Genomic DNA, 15,255 nt, shown 5'->3' with positions numbered 1-15,255 from the left:
AGCAGTGTTCTGAACATAGTAAATCACTAAGGGAAATACAGTGTTAAAAACAAAGAATGCTCGTTATTAAATAAAAGCTTTCGTTCTTCATAGCCAATAATGGTGGTGGGGAGTACCCTCAAGTCATAGCTGACTTACGGCGACCCCTGGCAGGATTTTCAATGGCTTGAGACTAACAGAGGTGGTTTGGAATTGCCTGCCTCTGCAGCCCCGGTCTTCATTGGAGGTCTCCCATCCAATATTAACCAAGGCTGACCCTGCTTAGCTTCTGAGATCTGATGAGATCAGGCTCACCTGGGCTATCTAGGTCAGGGTATAGCCAATGTCAATGCTTTTGACGGTCGGAAACTTGTAATCTACTTTATGGAAAGCTTCTGTGTTTCCATAAGAGAAGCTGCATGACTTAATGCTCCCCTGCATCAAAAGATTCCAAGTCTGTGGAAAAATGAGCACGTCATTGAGACAGCTCCCTTGCCTGCATTCAGGATGATAATGCCCATGTATCAAACAATGAGGTTCTGTACCATGAGTATTATGGAAATTCTGGTTTCTCTATCTATACAAAATAGGTTCAGAGAAGTGTAGTGGAAGAGATCAAAGGTGTGGAATTATCTCTACACTAGGAAAATTAGGACTCTTCAGCTGATGAAAGAACTTTAGGATGAAGTATTAAATATATAATAGTAGAACCCTGGCCTTGGAGGGGAGGAGCTGTGGCTCAGTGGTAGGGCATCTGATTGGTGTACGGAAGGCCCCAAGTTCAATTCCCCAGCATCTCCAGTTGAAGGGGCCAGATAGTGGGTGATGTGAAAGACCCTCCACCTAAGACCCAGGAGAGCAGCTGCCAGTCTGAGTAGCCAATACTGACCTTGATGGACGAGTGGCCTCATTCAGTATAAGGCAGCTTCATGTATTCAGGTGAACTCTTTGCCATAAGATGCCCTAATAACCAAAAAGTATTACTGAGCTAACAAAATGGGAATTTTTCAAATGCTGAAATGTCACCATGGGGTAACCCTTAGAACCTTATGTCTGAGGATGCCCTAAAAATTTAAACTACTGGATCCAGATCATCAGGAAGTGGAATGCCCCGTTAATAAACTGCAGGTAACATGTCTTGATCTGGCCACTGTCCAAGAAAGGCTGCAACAGAGGTCTAAGCCCTTGATCTGACCCAAGGAGGCTGTTCCTGCTGCAGAAATACCATTTTCTCCTTCTGATTATTAATAAACCCCTGCATGCAAACCAGTGTCCAGAGGGTCATGCTTTAAAACTTGGTAAGGCTTGGGGCCAAAATACCTTAAGGACTGCCTTCTGTATGAATCTATCCAGGGCTTTTTTTCTGGGGAAAGAGGTGGTGGAACTCAGTGGGTTGCCCTCGGAGAAAATGGTCACATGGCTGGTGGCCCTGCCCCCTGATCTCCAGACAGAGGGGAGTTGAGATTGCCCTCCGCGCCACTCAATCTAAACTCCCCTCTGTCTGGAGATCAGGGGGCGGGGCCACCAGCCATGTGACCATTTTCAAGAGGTTCCGGAACTCCGTTCCACCGCGTTCCAGCTGAAAAAAAGCCCTGAATCTACCCATTCACTCCAATCATCTTCAAAGGCTGTTTCGGGTGTCTTCGCCGACTGAGGCTAGATAAGTGGCAGCCCAAGAACGGGCCTTCTCAGGCACAGTGCCAAAGCTCTGGAACTTTTCCCCAGAGGAGATTCCTCTGGCCCCCTCTATTGCTGCTTTTCACCAACCTTTTTGTTTTGTTTGGCACACCCCCAATATCAGCTCTCTTCCCTGTTCTTGGTGTTGTGTTTGTGTGTGTATGTTTTTATAATTGAATTTTTGTACTATTTTAATTTATTTTAATTTAAATTTATAATCGTTACTTTAAAATTGTTAATGTTTTAATGTTTGCCGCCTTGAGGACCCTATTTGGGTAGAAATGTAGCATAAAATAAAAAACTCAACTTTTTGTGTATAGTTTCTGTATTTATACTTCATTGTAGGAGTCACGTGGGAAAGACAGGCAGCTGAGAGAACTGGCCAACTCTCGAAACCACGAAATACAGCAGCTGGAGAGAGAACTGAACGCCACTCGGTTAAAGCTCAGCCTTGTACAGCAAGAGTATGACATTTAACTGCTTTTCTTCAATAATTGATCTCTCTTGCTCTCTAAAAGAGTTTTGAAAATGTTTAATTGTGGTTTTAGGGGGGAGGAATAGAATTTACAACATATGTAGATTTCAGTCTAGGGGGGGTCTGGATTTCAGATTTTGTAAATTAACTAGCAAACGATTACAGTCAGTGGTTGTTGTGGGTTTTCCGGGCTGTATTGCCGTGGTCTTGGCATTGTAGTTCCTGACGTTTCGCCAGCAGCTGTGGCTGGCATCTTCAGAGGTGTAGCACCAAAAGACAGAGATCTCTCAGTGTCACAGTGTGGAAAAGATGTAGGTCATTTGTATCTACTCAGGAGGGGTGGGGTTGAGCTGAGTCATCCTGTAAGAGTTTCCCAGGGTGTGGAATGCTAATGGCAGGAGGCTTCACTGTATCCTGAGGAGGTTCTTTTGCATATGGATTGGTGCTTGATGTGCTAATCTTCTCTGCAGGGCTATTGTCGGGTGTAGAGTGTTTTGTTAGCCTGGTGTTTTTCAGAACTGGAAACCATGCTCTGTTCATTCTTAAGGTTTCTTCTTTCCTGTTGAAGTTTCGCTTATGCTTGTGAATTTCAATGGCTTCCCTGTGCAGTCTGACAAAGTAGTTGGGAGTGTCGTCCAGTATTTTGGTGTCCTGGAATAAGATACTGTGCCCTGCTTGAGTTAGGCTATGTTCAGCCACTGCTGATTTTTCAGGTTGTCCAAGTCTGCAGTGTCTTTCATGTTCTTTTATTCTTGTCTGGATGCTACGCTTTGTGGTCCCGATGTACACTTGTAGAAGATTAGCACATCAAGCACCAATCCATATGCAAAAGAACCTCCTCAGGATACAGTGAAGCCTCCCACCATTAGCACTCCACACCCTGGGAAACTCTTACAGGATGACTCAGCTCAACCCCACCCCTCCTGAGTAGATACAAATGACCTGCCAACATCTTTTCCACACTGTGACACTGAGAGATCTCTGTCTTTTGGTGCTACACCTCTGAAGATGCCAGCCACAGCTGCTGGCGAAACGTCAGGAACTACAATGCCAAGACCACGGCAATACAGCCCGGAAAACCCACAACAACCATCGTTCTCCGGCTGTGAAAGCCTTCGACAATACATCGATTACAGTCAGGTTAGGGTATTTTGTTGTATGTTCACCCTATTTGGGAGTGTGCTGCTACCCAGACCTGATGTAGGGAAATTATCATTGATGAGGTGATTCTCAACTTCCCACCTTGGTTAGAAGCATTGGAGGTTTGGAGAATGGTTCCATATTTGTAATCCACTGCCAACAGTGGGCTAGTTTTAATTGTGGGATTGTTCATTGAACACATGGGCCCTAAAAGTAGTTATTCCTGGTTTATTCATTTTTGTTTTAGAAGTGGGCGCAGTTATTGCTTCCAGAAGCACATTGAGCCCTTCCATTTGTGCAAGGTGTGATCTACTTGAATCTGTCCATACTGCCAAAAATTTTTGAATACAAACTTTATGGTCGGATATGCAATCTTGACCATGGTAGTGATAGTACACTTGTGCCAATTTCCATGGCCAATACAATGTACCAACGAGAATTTGTGCTCTTTAAAAAAAAAAATCAGAGACTGAAGGAAATTCCCTGGAGATTACTAAACGCAGCATGATTGGTCCAGACAAAGTGAAAATTGAATATTCGGTGAGTGCTAAGCTGTGGAGCTATTAAGGGCACCAGAACTGCAACTCCTGTGGCTTCCTTGCTGTTCTTCCCAGCTGAGCTTTATATTAATACTATGTTTATTTAAGTAATGGATTAAGTGATACCACTGACACAAAATAAAAGCACGTCTGCAATTGTTTGCAGGTGGGTGGGAATCATAGTCACTTCTAAAGAATGTCTGATCATCACAGTTTACATGGCAGAAAAGAAATCAATCCTTTATCTGTTCCCTGATGGTGGGGGAAGATTGTAGGACCAGAACAGGCTCTGAAGTCTCTATAGTCATGTCCCTGTTTTAAGTGAAGAAGGGTCTCAGGCAGAAAAGGATGCTTCCTTATTCTGGGAATGTTTTCTGCACTTCTGACTTCAAGCCATAATGCTGAACTAAGAGCCTGGATATCTGTCCTGTGGGCATGTCCTAGATGAGACATCAGGCCTCTCCTTTATCTCATCGTATGTCTACAACTAGCTCTGCAGTTTTCACTTAACTAATTTCAGAAGTTCAGATGCAGATTCCATACCTTTTCCATATCTTTCTATACCTCTGCATCATTCAAGAGCTTTTCCAAGATGCCTAACGTTCGTTTCTTTCGTGACACTAGAAAGGATTTTCTTTCTTCTCACTTCCACTGTTTCCATCAAGAGATTTTTGATCATAATTAGTAGGGTTTTTCTACATATGCCTATGACAGCTCCATCTGTGCAGTCTGCTTTATCAGACTGCTTTATGTATAGACTACAGCTTCAATACAGGAAATCAGAATTCAAGTCTAGCAGTACCTGCATCTGATGAAGTGAGCTTTGACTCATGAAAACTTATACCCTGAAAAATATTGTTGCTCTCTAAGATGCTGTAGCACAGTAGTTAAGTGGTTCGGCTGCGAATCAGTCCTCTGCTGGTTCAAATTCCACTCCTGCCATGAGCTCAGTAGGTGGCCTTGGATAAGCCACTCCTCTCAGCCCAGCTTCCCAGCTGCATTGTGGGGATAATAATAACACTAGTTCTCTGCTCTGGGTGAGGCACTAATCTGTCTAGAAGAGTGGTATATAAGCACTGTTGTTGTTACTGGGCTCTAATTTTGTTTTGCTACTACAGACTAGCATACCCACCGGAGACTATCTTCAGTATAGGAAAATGCTATTGCAACTGCTTTTAATCTTGTTGCTTTCTGCCCCTTGCTAGTATGATGCATAAGTATCAATTATTTTAACATGACCGATGCTATGTCTCTACCACTTCATATAGCTAGTTTTAATAATCATGGACAATACCAGTGAGTGTGCAGAAAAAAAGTCCATGTATATAGGAAGACACTAATAATCTATATGTGGTTCATCTAGTGAGCTGAGATTTGGAGTCACACTGTCAATTGTGTGTTGAAATATTTTTAGTCAATGTAGAAGAATGCATAAACAGCATTGTTAGATGGTTTATGAGAAGAATTCACATCAAAAAGAGTCTGAGCATTAATTGGTATGTGGGAGAACGTTCTTATCTTATTGACCAAGTATATGCTTTGTATATTTAAAGTCCCTGGTACAGTCCCCAGCATTTCCACTGAAATGATTTGGAGAGCAGTACTGATAAACTCAAAGTAGGCAATATTGAACTTGACAGACTGATGGTCAGGGCTTTTTTTCTGGGAAAAGAGGTGGTGGAACTCAGGACCGCACAATGACATCATGTTGGGTCAGTTGGAACAAGGGGGGAGTTTTTTAAAGTTTTAAATCACCCTCAGCAAAAATGGTCACATGGCGCGGAGGGCAATCTAAACTCCCCTCTGTCTGGAGAGCAGGGGGTGGGGCCACTGGCCATGTGACCATTTCCAAGAGGTGCCAGAACGCCGTTCCGCCACGTTCCAGCTGAAAAAAAGCCCTGCTGATGGTATGATTTAATATGACCGGCTAATGTGCTGTTTTCTTACCTGGGGAACTGTGTTCCAGATACTAAATGCATGTGAACGTGTAGAAATGTATCTTTCCCCAGCAAAATATATGTGAAAAAAGAATCCCAGTAAAGGATCCTGTAGTGCACGGTTTTATATTGAAAAATGTGAGTTGTACAGACACATGCAGGCAGAACGGTGGCAAAGGAAGAGGAAACGATGTAAGTCTGGAAAGGAAGTGGAGGTCTGAGCATCTGATAATCTTCACTGATGATGCTGTTAATTAATGCGACAAGCTTTCTATGTGCTGTGGGCTGTCTATGGCATGGCTTTCTAAATACAAAGAATTTCCTTAGATTATGTTTACTTTTTAAAAACTAATGTGCTAAGGGATGTCCTATGTTTTACATTAAAGGAATATCTCTGGTGTTGATTTTCTCTTGCAGTCTTGAAGAAGCCCACTTGGCTCTTGAAGACACAAAGACCAAATCAGCCACCACTCTTTTGGCAGCAGAGGATGAAATTGTTCAGCTAAAAGCAGAGTAAGAACAATATGATGTAGGGTGGTTGACAATTCTAAGGCAGCTTGCAAAGCTGGTTGCAGGTGTCCCCAGCGTGTATTTGTTCCTATTGGGCATTGTTAGTCGTTTATTGTTCTTAGTTGTTCTAGACAAATGGGGATGAGTCCTTCCACCAGTTTCTAAAAATGTGAAATAAATTAAGCTATATGATGTTACATCTGTTCAAAAGTACTATGGCTGGCATTTTTGTGGTGGTTTTACAAGGCAGGTCCTGTTACAAGTTTAAACTGATAAAGCTGAAATGGCTCTTCCTGATGGACTTCAGTGAAGAATTGTCTGCACTGTATAGTTCCTAGAATTCTTCTAAATCCCAATTGAACTGGTTTAACAATGTAGTATAGTGTTCATGGTCGTTAGCAGGTCAGAAACATAGAGATAAGTGTCCTCTGATTTACAGCATGTCCCATTAATATTATCTGCACAGCAGGTTGGCACCCCAAGTTTTGGGGTTCCTAGTGTTTTTATAAAGTTCTGTTAGTTGGGATTTGGCTATTGGCTTTGAAGGGTTTTTTTTAATGAAATGGAGGATTTATTGTAGTCTTGATTACTACCCTTTAAGATACGTGCTGGATTTTAATGTGGCTTGATGCTTTTGTGCTATTTAATAAGGTGGTTTTATTGTTGGATATTTTATGCCAAAAAGAATATAATATAATATAATATAATATAATATAATATAATATAATATAATATAATATAATATAATATAATATAATATAATATAATATAATATAATATAATATAATATAATATAATATAATATAATATAATAAATAGTGGTGGAGATTGCCATCAAGTCATAGCAGACTTATGACAACCCCTGGTGGGTTTTTCAAGGCAAGAGACTAACAGAGGTGGTTTGCCATTGCCTGCCTCTGAAACCCTGGTCTTCATTGGAGGGCTCCCATCCAAGTTCTAACCAAGGCCAACCCTGCTTAGCTTCTGAGCTGTGACGAGATCAGGCTCACCTGGGCTATCTAATGCATGGTGAATGAAATGAAATTCTGCCCTCAAGTCATAGCTGACTTACGGCGAAACCTGGTGGAGTTTCCATGGCAAGAGACTAACAGAGGTGGTTTGCCATTGCCTGCCTATGCAACCCAGGTCTTCATTGGAGGTCTCCCATCCAATTACTAATCAAAGCCAACCCTGCTTAGCTTCTGAGATCTGATGAGATCAGGCTCACCTGGGCTATTCAGGTCATGATAAGATAAGATAATAATGCTGCTTTATTGTAAGTTTATATTGTGGCCTTTTGACATTTTGATGATGGCTTTTGCATATGTTTTTTTGAAACTGCCACAAAGAAAGCATTGGAAAAATAATATACAGATATTTAAAATAAATAAAGTAACTGGGAGTAAATATAAGAAGTGTTAGAGCATCTGTCTGATCATAACAGTTGTTCTAGCACTCCTCCTTACACACAGACACCCCACCCCATTCCATCCCACTTCAGGATATTGCTGTCACTTCTAAACAATTCTTATAGTCCCCTTAAGACTGGGCCATCAGGCCGTGCAAAATGTGAAAAATATTAACAGCCTAGGGCTCATTTTGAGGGGGAACGTGCAGGAACGCAGTTCCAGCAGTTCCCTGCCCACCTGACTCTCGGCCATTTTGGGTCTGTTTCAGCCTGGGTTGGGGCCAAAATGGCCTGGATTGGGCCTCTGACGGGTGGTAGATCACTCTCCCACTCAGCAGAGGCCCGATCCTGACCATTTTGGGCCTCTTTTCAGTCATTTTCAGCCCCCTTTTGCCATTTTGGGCCCAATTTCAGCCCTGAATGGCCAGGATTGGGTCCAAAACAGCCAGGATAGGTGATGTCAGGGGGTGTGGCATATGCAAATCAGTTATGCTAATAACACACTTCTGGTGATGGCAAGGGGTGTGGCATATGCTAATGAGTTATGCTAATGAGTTATATACGCATTTATATATGTGAAAGAAAAAACAGTAAGGCAGAAATAATTTCTTTTTCTCTAAAACAAAAAGAATTCTCACCACAGTCAGGTTTTTTTTTTTAAAAAAAAAAGCTCCATCATTTTCTGTGAGCTCTCCATCTGGTTTGCATCATTTCTTATGTACCAGGAAAAATAACTATGCTTAGACCTCAGTTTTAGCAGCTCAGCTGGACATGTATACAGAGGGAAGGCATCTTGCCGTCTGCCTTTCCTTGCATGTAGGCTCTGAGGAATAGCAGATGACAGATGAGGCAAGATCATTCGGCAGTGGGGAGAGTTCCTCTTTCGCACAGATCCAGAGCTCCCCTCTCCCTGCCAATGCTCTTCTTTGCCTTCTCTCTCTTCCTCCTGCCTGGCCTACTGACTACCCTCCGGTTCTGCTCATTGGTCCTTTGGTGCTCTATGCACATGCAGCATGTGGGGTGGGGGTGGGGGGTTGTGTTGCAATTGTAGACAAGCAGTATTGGACAACTGGTGCTCTCAGTGGGGCTTGGCCAAGCAGGAAGAGAAAAAGAGAGAAAGAAGGCAAGAGAGCATTTTTTTCCAGGAAAAGGGCCTTCCATGTAAGTCCTTGTCAGCCTACCAAGCCCTGATCTCTGTGGCTCTCTTACTCCACAGGAAGCCCCATGAAGCACCTTGGTTCTGAAACAGGCGCAAGCTTGAGCTGCATGTCACAAGTGTAGCAGCATTTGCTCACATTTCTTCCTCATTTTCTGTCATGCCTCTTCTCTTCTACTTCCTTTAAACTTCAGTACATTAATCCTTTATAGCGTTGCTAGCCTCCAGGTGGGTCAAGACACAAAACTCCTGTGGTAAGAACTTAAGGTATTTAAAGTACACCGTGCAAATTAGCAATTTCAACGTATGATATAAACTCTACTTACAATTCAATCTAGTACAAGGTAAAAATGCAATAAACCTTATATAAAGGGCAAATGCAAGATGCATGAACAATTCTTACAAGGTGCAACCATACAATGAAAAGTTCCTTCCACACTATTGCAATTCCAAATTGACCGGTTTTGTATCTGGGAACTCATTGTGGATGTTGATTATGGAGAAATGAGTACACTGGAAGACCAGATGTGGCAAATTGGCTGAATTTGGACCCTCTTAATAAAGTCCTGCGAAACAGGAGAATTGCTAGCACCTGTTGAGTGGTTCTCAGCAGCTTTTGGACCCTGTCTACATCTAACGTTGGTGGTCCTCCTTTACAGTGTTGCCTCAATAATTTTCAATGAGAAGAACAGAGGATTTAAAACCATCCTGCAGAAGTTTTGAGGACTGTGCCACACCCTAGTTGGGTAGTGGAAGGACACTCCCTACTCTATTCTCTTAAGAATACATATTCTTAACATATCCAAAATATTACGTATTTTGGAACTGCAATAGCGTGGACGGAACTATACACTGTATGGCTGCACCTTGTAAGAATTGTTCATGCATCTTGCAGTTGCCCTTTATGTAAGATTTATTGCATTGTTTACCTTGTACTAGATTGAATTGTAAGTAGAGTTCCTATCATACGTAGAAATTGCTAATTTGCACGAGGTACTTTAAATACCTTAAATTCTTACCGCAGGAGTTTTGTGTCTTTATCCTGCTGTTTTGGTGCTCCGCGGCATCCCTCCTTTTAGCAGTAGCCTTCACGTGGGGCCTGGAGGTCTCCTGGAATCACCGCTGATCTCCAGACTGTAGCAATCTGTTCCCCTGAAGGAAATGACAGATGCAGAGTGCAGGGCCGATTCCAGACGGCCCTCCCCATCCCGAAACGTCACGCGGCCAATTAAGAGAGGCGTGGTGGACTGCTGCTGAAGTTTGTAACAGCGGCAGCAGTGTTTTCAGAGATGTTTGGTGAGGAGGTCTGTTGGCCCCTGATGCAGTCTGGAAACAAGCGTTGTTGATGGCCGGTTCCTTGTCGGGTCTCGGTCCTGCAGAGTATTCCATCTCCTTGTTCCACCTGTTTAAAGAAAATGAGAAGAATAGATCCAATTAAGAGCTTACCTTGAACAGGAACGAGGGGTCCTCACGGCTCCTCTGGTTTGCTATCTACGTTTCATCTCTGTTATGAACTCTGATATGAACTTGATTGCACCATTGAATATTTCTGTATTGGCCAACTTCAAGTTGTTTACTGTATATTGTGACTTCATATGCCTATAACAGTATTGTTATTTATTTATTGCACTGCACCACTTTAATACACTTGAACTTCAGAACCTGACTGACTGTATCCCTTAGTCATGGGCTTCCCAGACTGGCAGCAGATGGTTGTTCACATCAGCTGATTGTTTAACTGAAGAAGCTGGTGTTTGAACTCGAGAGACCATCTGCATGCAAAGCAGGTGCTCCACCACTGAGCCTTAACCCTTGCCCCAATTATTGTTTATATTTTATTATTCTCATCCCCATATTACAGATGGAGACTTGAAAAGAAATTGCCATCCTAATGCCACCTAGAACCTTCATAACTGGTGGAAACTAGAACCAGCTTCCTGACATGTTCTTAACAACTGTGCTGTATAATTATATATCATGCAAGTTGTAGTATTGTAACTTAATTTCTAACAAAACAGATCCTCAGCAGAGTTAGAGTTGATTTCAATGGATTTGCACTGTAAGAAATTTCACACTGCTTTTGATTGAACTAAATCAGCAAGTCTCAATATATGTGCAACTCTTACATTATGTGTAGAGGTTAAATGTCACTTCAGTTTTCCTCTGCTGTGTTTTGGTAACTGTGGAGTTCTTTGTAGTTGTGAATTTTTAATATTTCATCTAGATTAAAAAGCTGGGTGTCGTGTGGCTAGAAACCCCTCTTTTGATCAGGTTTGTTTTATACGGTTCAGTCTAAAGGCATCCCAGGCCAAAGAAGAATGTGCTTTGAGGAATCTGGAGCAGCTGAAGGATTATGAGCAGCAGGTCCAGATGCTGAAGGATGAAATTGCCATCCTTGGTGCTAAAAAATCTATTCTCCAAAGCAGGTAGGCACCCTTCGCTGCTTGAAAGGGCCCCTAAAGAACTAAATTTCATACTAAGGAAGGTCTTTTGCAGCGCCGTCTTTCAACCTAGGATGGCGCATATTGAGTTTCTTTTGAAAAGGAAGAATCACACTTTCTATTCTGGAAGAAGAAATGTTTGTGTATTTGTGGTATTGGCTTTTAAAAATATAGGTGAATGTGAGAGGAATTATGAGAGAGAGAGACTTTATGTTGTTCTTCCTGGGAGGTAGGAATTAGACGAGCGCTTTCTGTTTCTCTTCACTTGGGCCTGAGCAGAGAAAGGCCACAACTGTTTTGACTTGAATAAAGCTTGAAGACAGAGTGCTTTTTGATGAAGCTAGTAAGAACAGTCTTAGAAACAAAAGGCACCATTGCTTGGTTGACAAACTAAAGGAACTGCAGCCCACAGCACCTTGGTCAAAGATTATGATGAGTTAAGCAAAACACACAGATTTTCCTCAAGGACCCTAACATTATTGTTAAACTGATAAGAATAAATTGCATTATCATTGATTACACTGATCATCCTGTTTCTTTAAATTGGGGTCCCCAAGTTTTTTGAGCCTGCTGGCATCTTTGGGATTCTGACACAGTGTGGTGAGTGCAGCCGCAAAATGGCCAATGCAGGAGGCGAAGCCAGCCACAAAATGGCAGCCACCTTCAGTCACACTGAAGATCCTTATGTTGTGGTGGTACCTGCTGCCAAAGCAATGTTTTTAAACATCTACTCAGGCAATCAAATCTCCAGTGACCAATCTGAAGCCTTGCTGAGCATGTTCTAAAAACACTTGGGTGCCAGAAAATGTGTTGGTGGATGCTGTGGAGCCCATGGGCACCATGTTGGGGACCTCTGCTTTAAATCCTAGTTCATAATGGAGTAGTCTAGAAGTCTTCAGGTCATTTTGCAATGTTACAGGCTTGCACGAAGTCGATCTCCTTCTCCAAGATTGGGCCGAAGCAGATCCCTTAGTCCACTTCCAATGAAAAACATTTCACCTGGCAGAGCCCGACTTACAAATGTTTCCCGTCATGCTCACCTTGTGGAACGCTTCAGTGACATTTACGCTCAGGAACGTTTGGATGCTCAGACTCTCTTGAGGAGCTATGTTGATGACCTGGAGATGGCACAGAGGATAATATATGTGGCGGCTGTGGTATGAAATTCTCTTTCTTGGCAATATTACTAACACAGTATTAATTTACAACCAAAAATGTCATATTCTCGTATCAGATAGAATAAATATCATTTGGTTTAGTAATTTTTCTCTTAAGTTCAGGAGTGCCTTGTGCCAAGTCTTGATGTTGACCCTAAAAGTATTGTTTCAGCTACAGAAGTATTTTAAAAATCTAACACAGCCAACAGACTGACCTGAGGATGCACCTCACCAGTGCTGGGGGACTTAGGATGAGGTGTAACAATTGTCGGATCAGCACTCCACCATAAAAGCTCATACCCTGCATAAAGAAACTCATTTATTTTTATAATAGTAAAGAGTCCAGTAGCACCTTTAAGCCTAACCAATTTTATTGTAGCATAAGCTTTCGAGAACCACAGCTCTCTTCGTCAGATGCATGAACTCTTTACTATTTTACAGCTACAGACTAACACGGCTAACTCCTCTGGATTTATATTTTATATTTAAAAGTAAAATAAAATTGACCCAGTTTAGTTTTTTTTTAGTTTAAACATCTTGATTCAGGCTTTTGAGACTCCCCCCCCCCCCTTTTGGGAGACAGGCTGGTTGGCCAAATAAGAGGCTGTGAGCTGCAGGTGCAAACCTGAAACAGCTTTCAAGGACAAAGCTTGACGGGGGCTGGCACCGATATCCTGGCTTGTTAGCACGTAGCATTATGGTGTGTGTGGGGGGGGGGTGATGATGAGTTTCCCCCCTCCCTGTAAGGACAGGTTACAGCTGGACTTGTTGTAGGAGGTTTCTTGGCCCATTTGATTGGCTAAGAGATTAGGCTGGCTGCAGGTGGCTGGACTTGAAAAGAGTTTGTTTCTCAGTCCATTTCTTATCTTCTCCTGCTCCTTGGGAATACACTTTCATGGAGGACTTTTTTGTTCCTGCATGCTATGTCTTTGGTGGATTCCTGTGCTAGCAATCTTTGTGCTTTTGTCTTTTGGATTTCTGGACCATAGAGCTAAAGCTCTCATCTGGACTTTGAAACTTGCTGAAGCTAACCTCTGGAACAAGTTAGGGATTTGTTTAAATTGTCTGTTGTTGTTTTTGTGCTTCTCCTTTGCACCTCTATGGGTTTTTTTGTTTGCCTTTGCAATTTTCGTTAATAACTGTCTTTTCTTATACTGGTGTGGGATTATCAAGAGTTGTGGCTTCAATCCAAATCTAGCATTTTGGCCAATTTACCACAAGCGACAAAATTATTTGTTTGTTTGAATCAATCCTGTAACATGGCTACCTTGCAGGGCTGGATTTGCCTGTTAGCACCCAGAGGGCTTGAGGCTGGCCTCTTGGCTTGAAGCCGTAGGTTAAAAGAGGCTGGTGGCAGCTCATTACCCTGGCAATGAGGCTTCACTGGCCAGTAGTTTGGGAATTTTGCCTTTTAACAACAACAACAACAACAACAAACCACCACCACCACCACTTTGGTGTAGTGGTTAAGAGCGGTGGGACTCTAATCTGGAGAACCGGGTTTGATTCCCCACTCCTCCCCTTGAAGCCAGCTGGGTGACCCTTGGGGCAGTCAGAGCTCTCTCAGCCTCACCCACCTCACAGGGTGATTGTTGTTGTGGGGATAATAATAACATACTTTGTAAACTGCTCTGAGTGGGTGTTAAGTTGCCCTGAAGGGTGGTATATAAATTGAATGTCGTTGTTGTTATAGCAGAAGGTATCATGGCTTATTAAGTTCAATTTCCAGGGAATATTCATTTGAGGTCCCTGACTGGTCCCAGTTACATGCTTCAAAACTCCAAATATTTATTTTTAGATATGCAGCAGGAAAACACTATATAAGATGTGTAGTCAGTAGTATAAATAAACTCCCATTATCTACCAATTTTAATCTTCTTGGCTTGTTTTTCCTGGCCTGCTGGGTGTAACCCTGCCTTATTTGTAGGAGTCCTTCCATGCAGCGAAGAAGGCCTTCAGACAGTTCAAAATGCGCGTGAGAAAGACTCTTTCCCTAAGTTTCTCAGGGCCGGAATCATTTGAGGACACAGTAATGGACTATATTATTCGCCAGGAGGATCTGTATGATGTTCAGTCCAGCGTCAGCGTAAGTTTGAAAGCAAGCTATACTCCTCCGTTGTCTTGTTCAGCTTAATGATGTGTGCGAAGTTAAATATGGATGGTCCTTCTTTGAAGTAAATTTTTTTCGGGAAAAATTTCAACATGAGCAACTGCCTTACATTGAGTTAGACTATTAGTCTGCCAAGGTCATTGCTGTCTAGTTGCCTAAGTGGCAGGTGCTCTCCAAGGACTCAGGTAGACATCTTTCACATCAATTAGTACGTGATGCTTTTAAAAAGCTGGGTTCAGAACTGAAGATCTTCTGCATACTATAGAGTCACAGCTGTTTCGACATAATTTGGCTAACCACTGAGCTTTCTTACACAGTGGAATGCGGTGTAAGGAATTAAATAAAAACTCTTCATTCTTTCCCCCTAATACTTACGGTCTCTCTGACCTGGATCAGGCAAGCCTGATCTCATCTGATCTCAGAAGCTAAGCAGGGTTGGCCTTGGTTAGTAATTGGATGGGAGACCTCCAACCAGGACCAGGGTCGCAGTGCAGAGACAGGCAATGACAAATCACCTCTGTTAATTTCCTGTCTTGAAACCCTGCAGGGGTTGCCCAAAGATGGCTATGACTTGACAGCACTTTCTACCACCAATACTTATGGCTCATCTCTCTGTGAAGCAACTTAAATACCAAAACCAATATAAAATTCCCCTATGAAGTAACTGCAGTCTGAACAACAGCAGCACAAGACCCCCTTTCAATAAAAGCCAAATAGTTAATACAT

The 15,255-nt window shown here is 42.4% G+C and overlaps 1 protein-coding gene across 4 annotated transcripts in view; it reads left to right on the top strand.

The window, feature by feature from the left end:
• SPATA18 (spermatogenesis associated 18) overlaps positions 1-15,255 on the top strand; it is a 35,384-nt gene that overhangs the window by 5,413 nt on the left and 14,716 nt on the right. For 3 of the 4 annotated variants that reach the window (XM_054990203.1, XM_054990201.1, XM_054990200.1), the window contains exons 4-8: positions 2,002-2,120; positions 6,165-6,260; positions 11,113-11,247; positions 12,182-12,419; positions 14,347-14,505. In XM_054990203.1, coding sequence (XP_054846178.1) covers positions 2,002-2,120; positions 6,165-6,260; positions 11,113-11,247; positions 12,182-12,419; positions 14,347-14,505 — 747 coding nt within the window. The remainder of the gene's footprint in view (positions 1-2,001; positions 2,121-6,164; positions 6,261-11,112; positions 11,248-12,181; positions 12,420-14,346; positions 14,506-15,255) is intronic. The other variant, XM_054990202.1, reaches the window with a different exon arrangement.

Source organism: Eublepharis macularius, chromosome 10 (assembly GCF_028583425.1).
Source record: "Eublepharis macularius isolate TG4126 chromosome 10, MPM_Emac_v1.0, whole genome shotgun sequence".
NCBI lineage: Eukaryota > Metazoa > Chordata > Lepidosauria > Squamata > Eublepharidae > Eublepharis > Eublepharis macularius.
The sequence above is the reverse complement of the archived record's forward strand: the minus strand, read 5'-3'. Positions and strand labels throughout refer to the sequence as shown.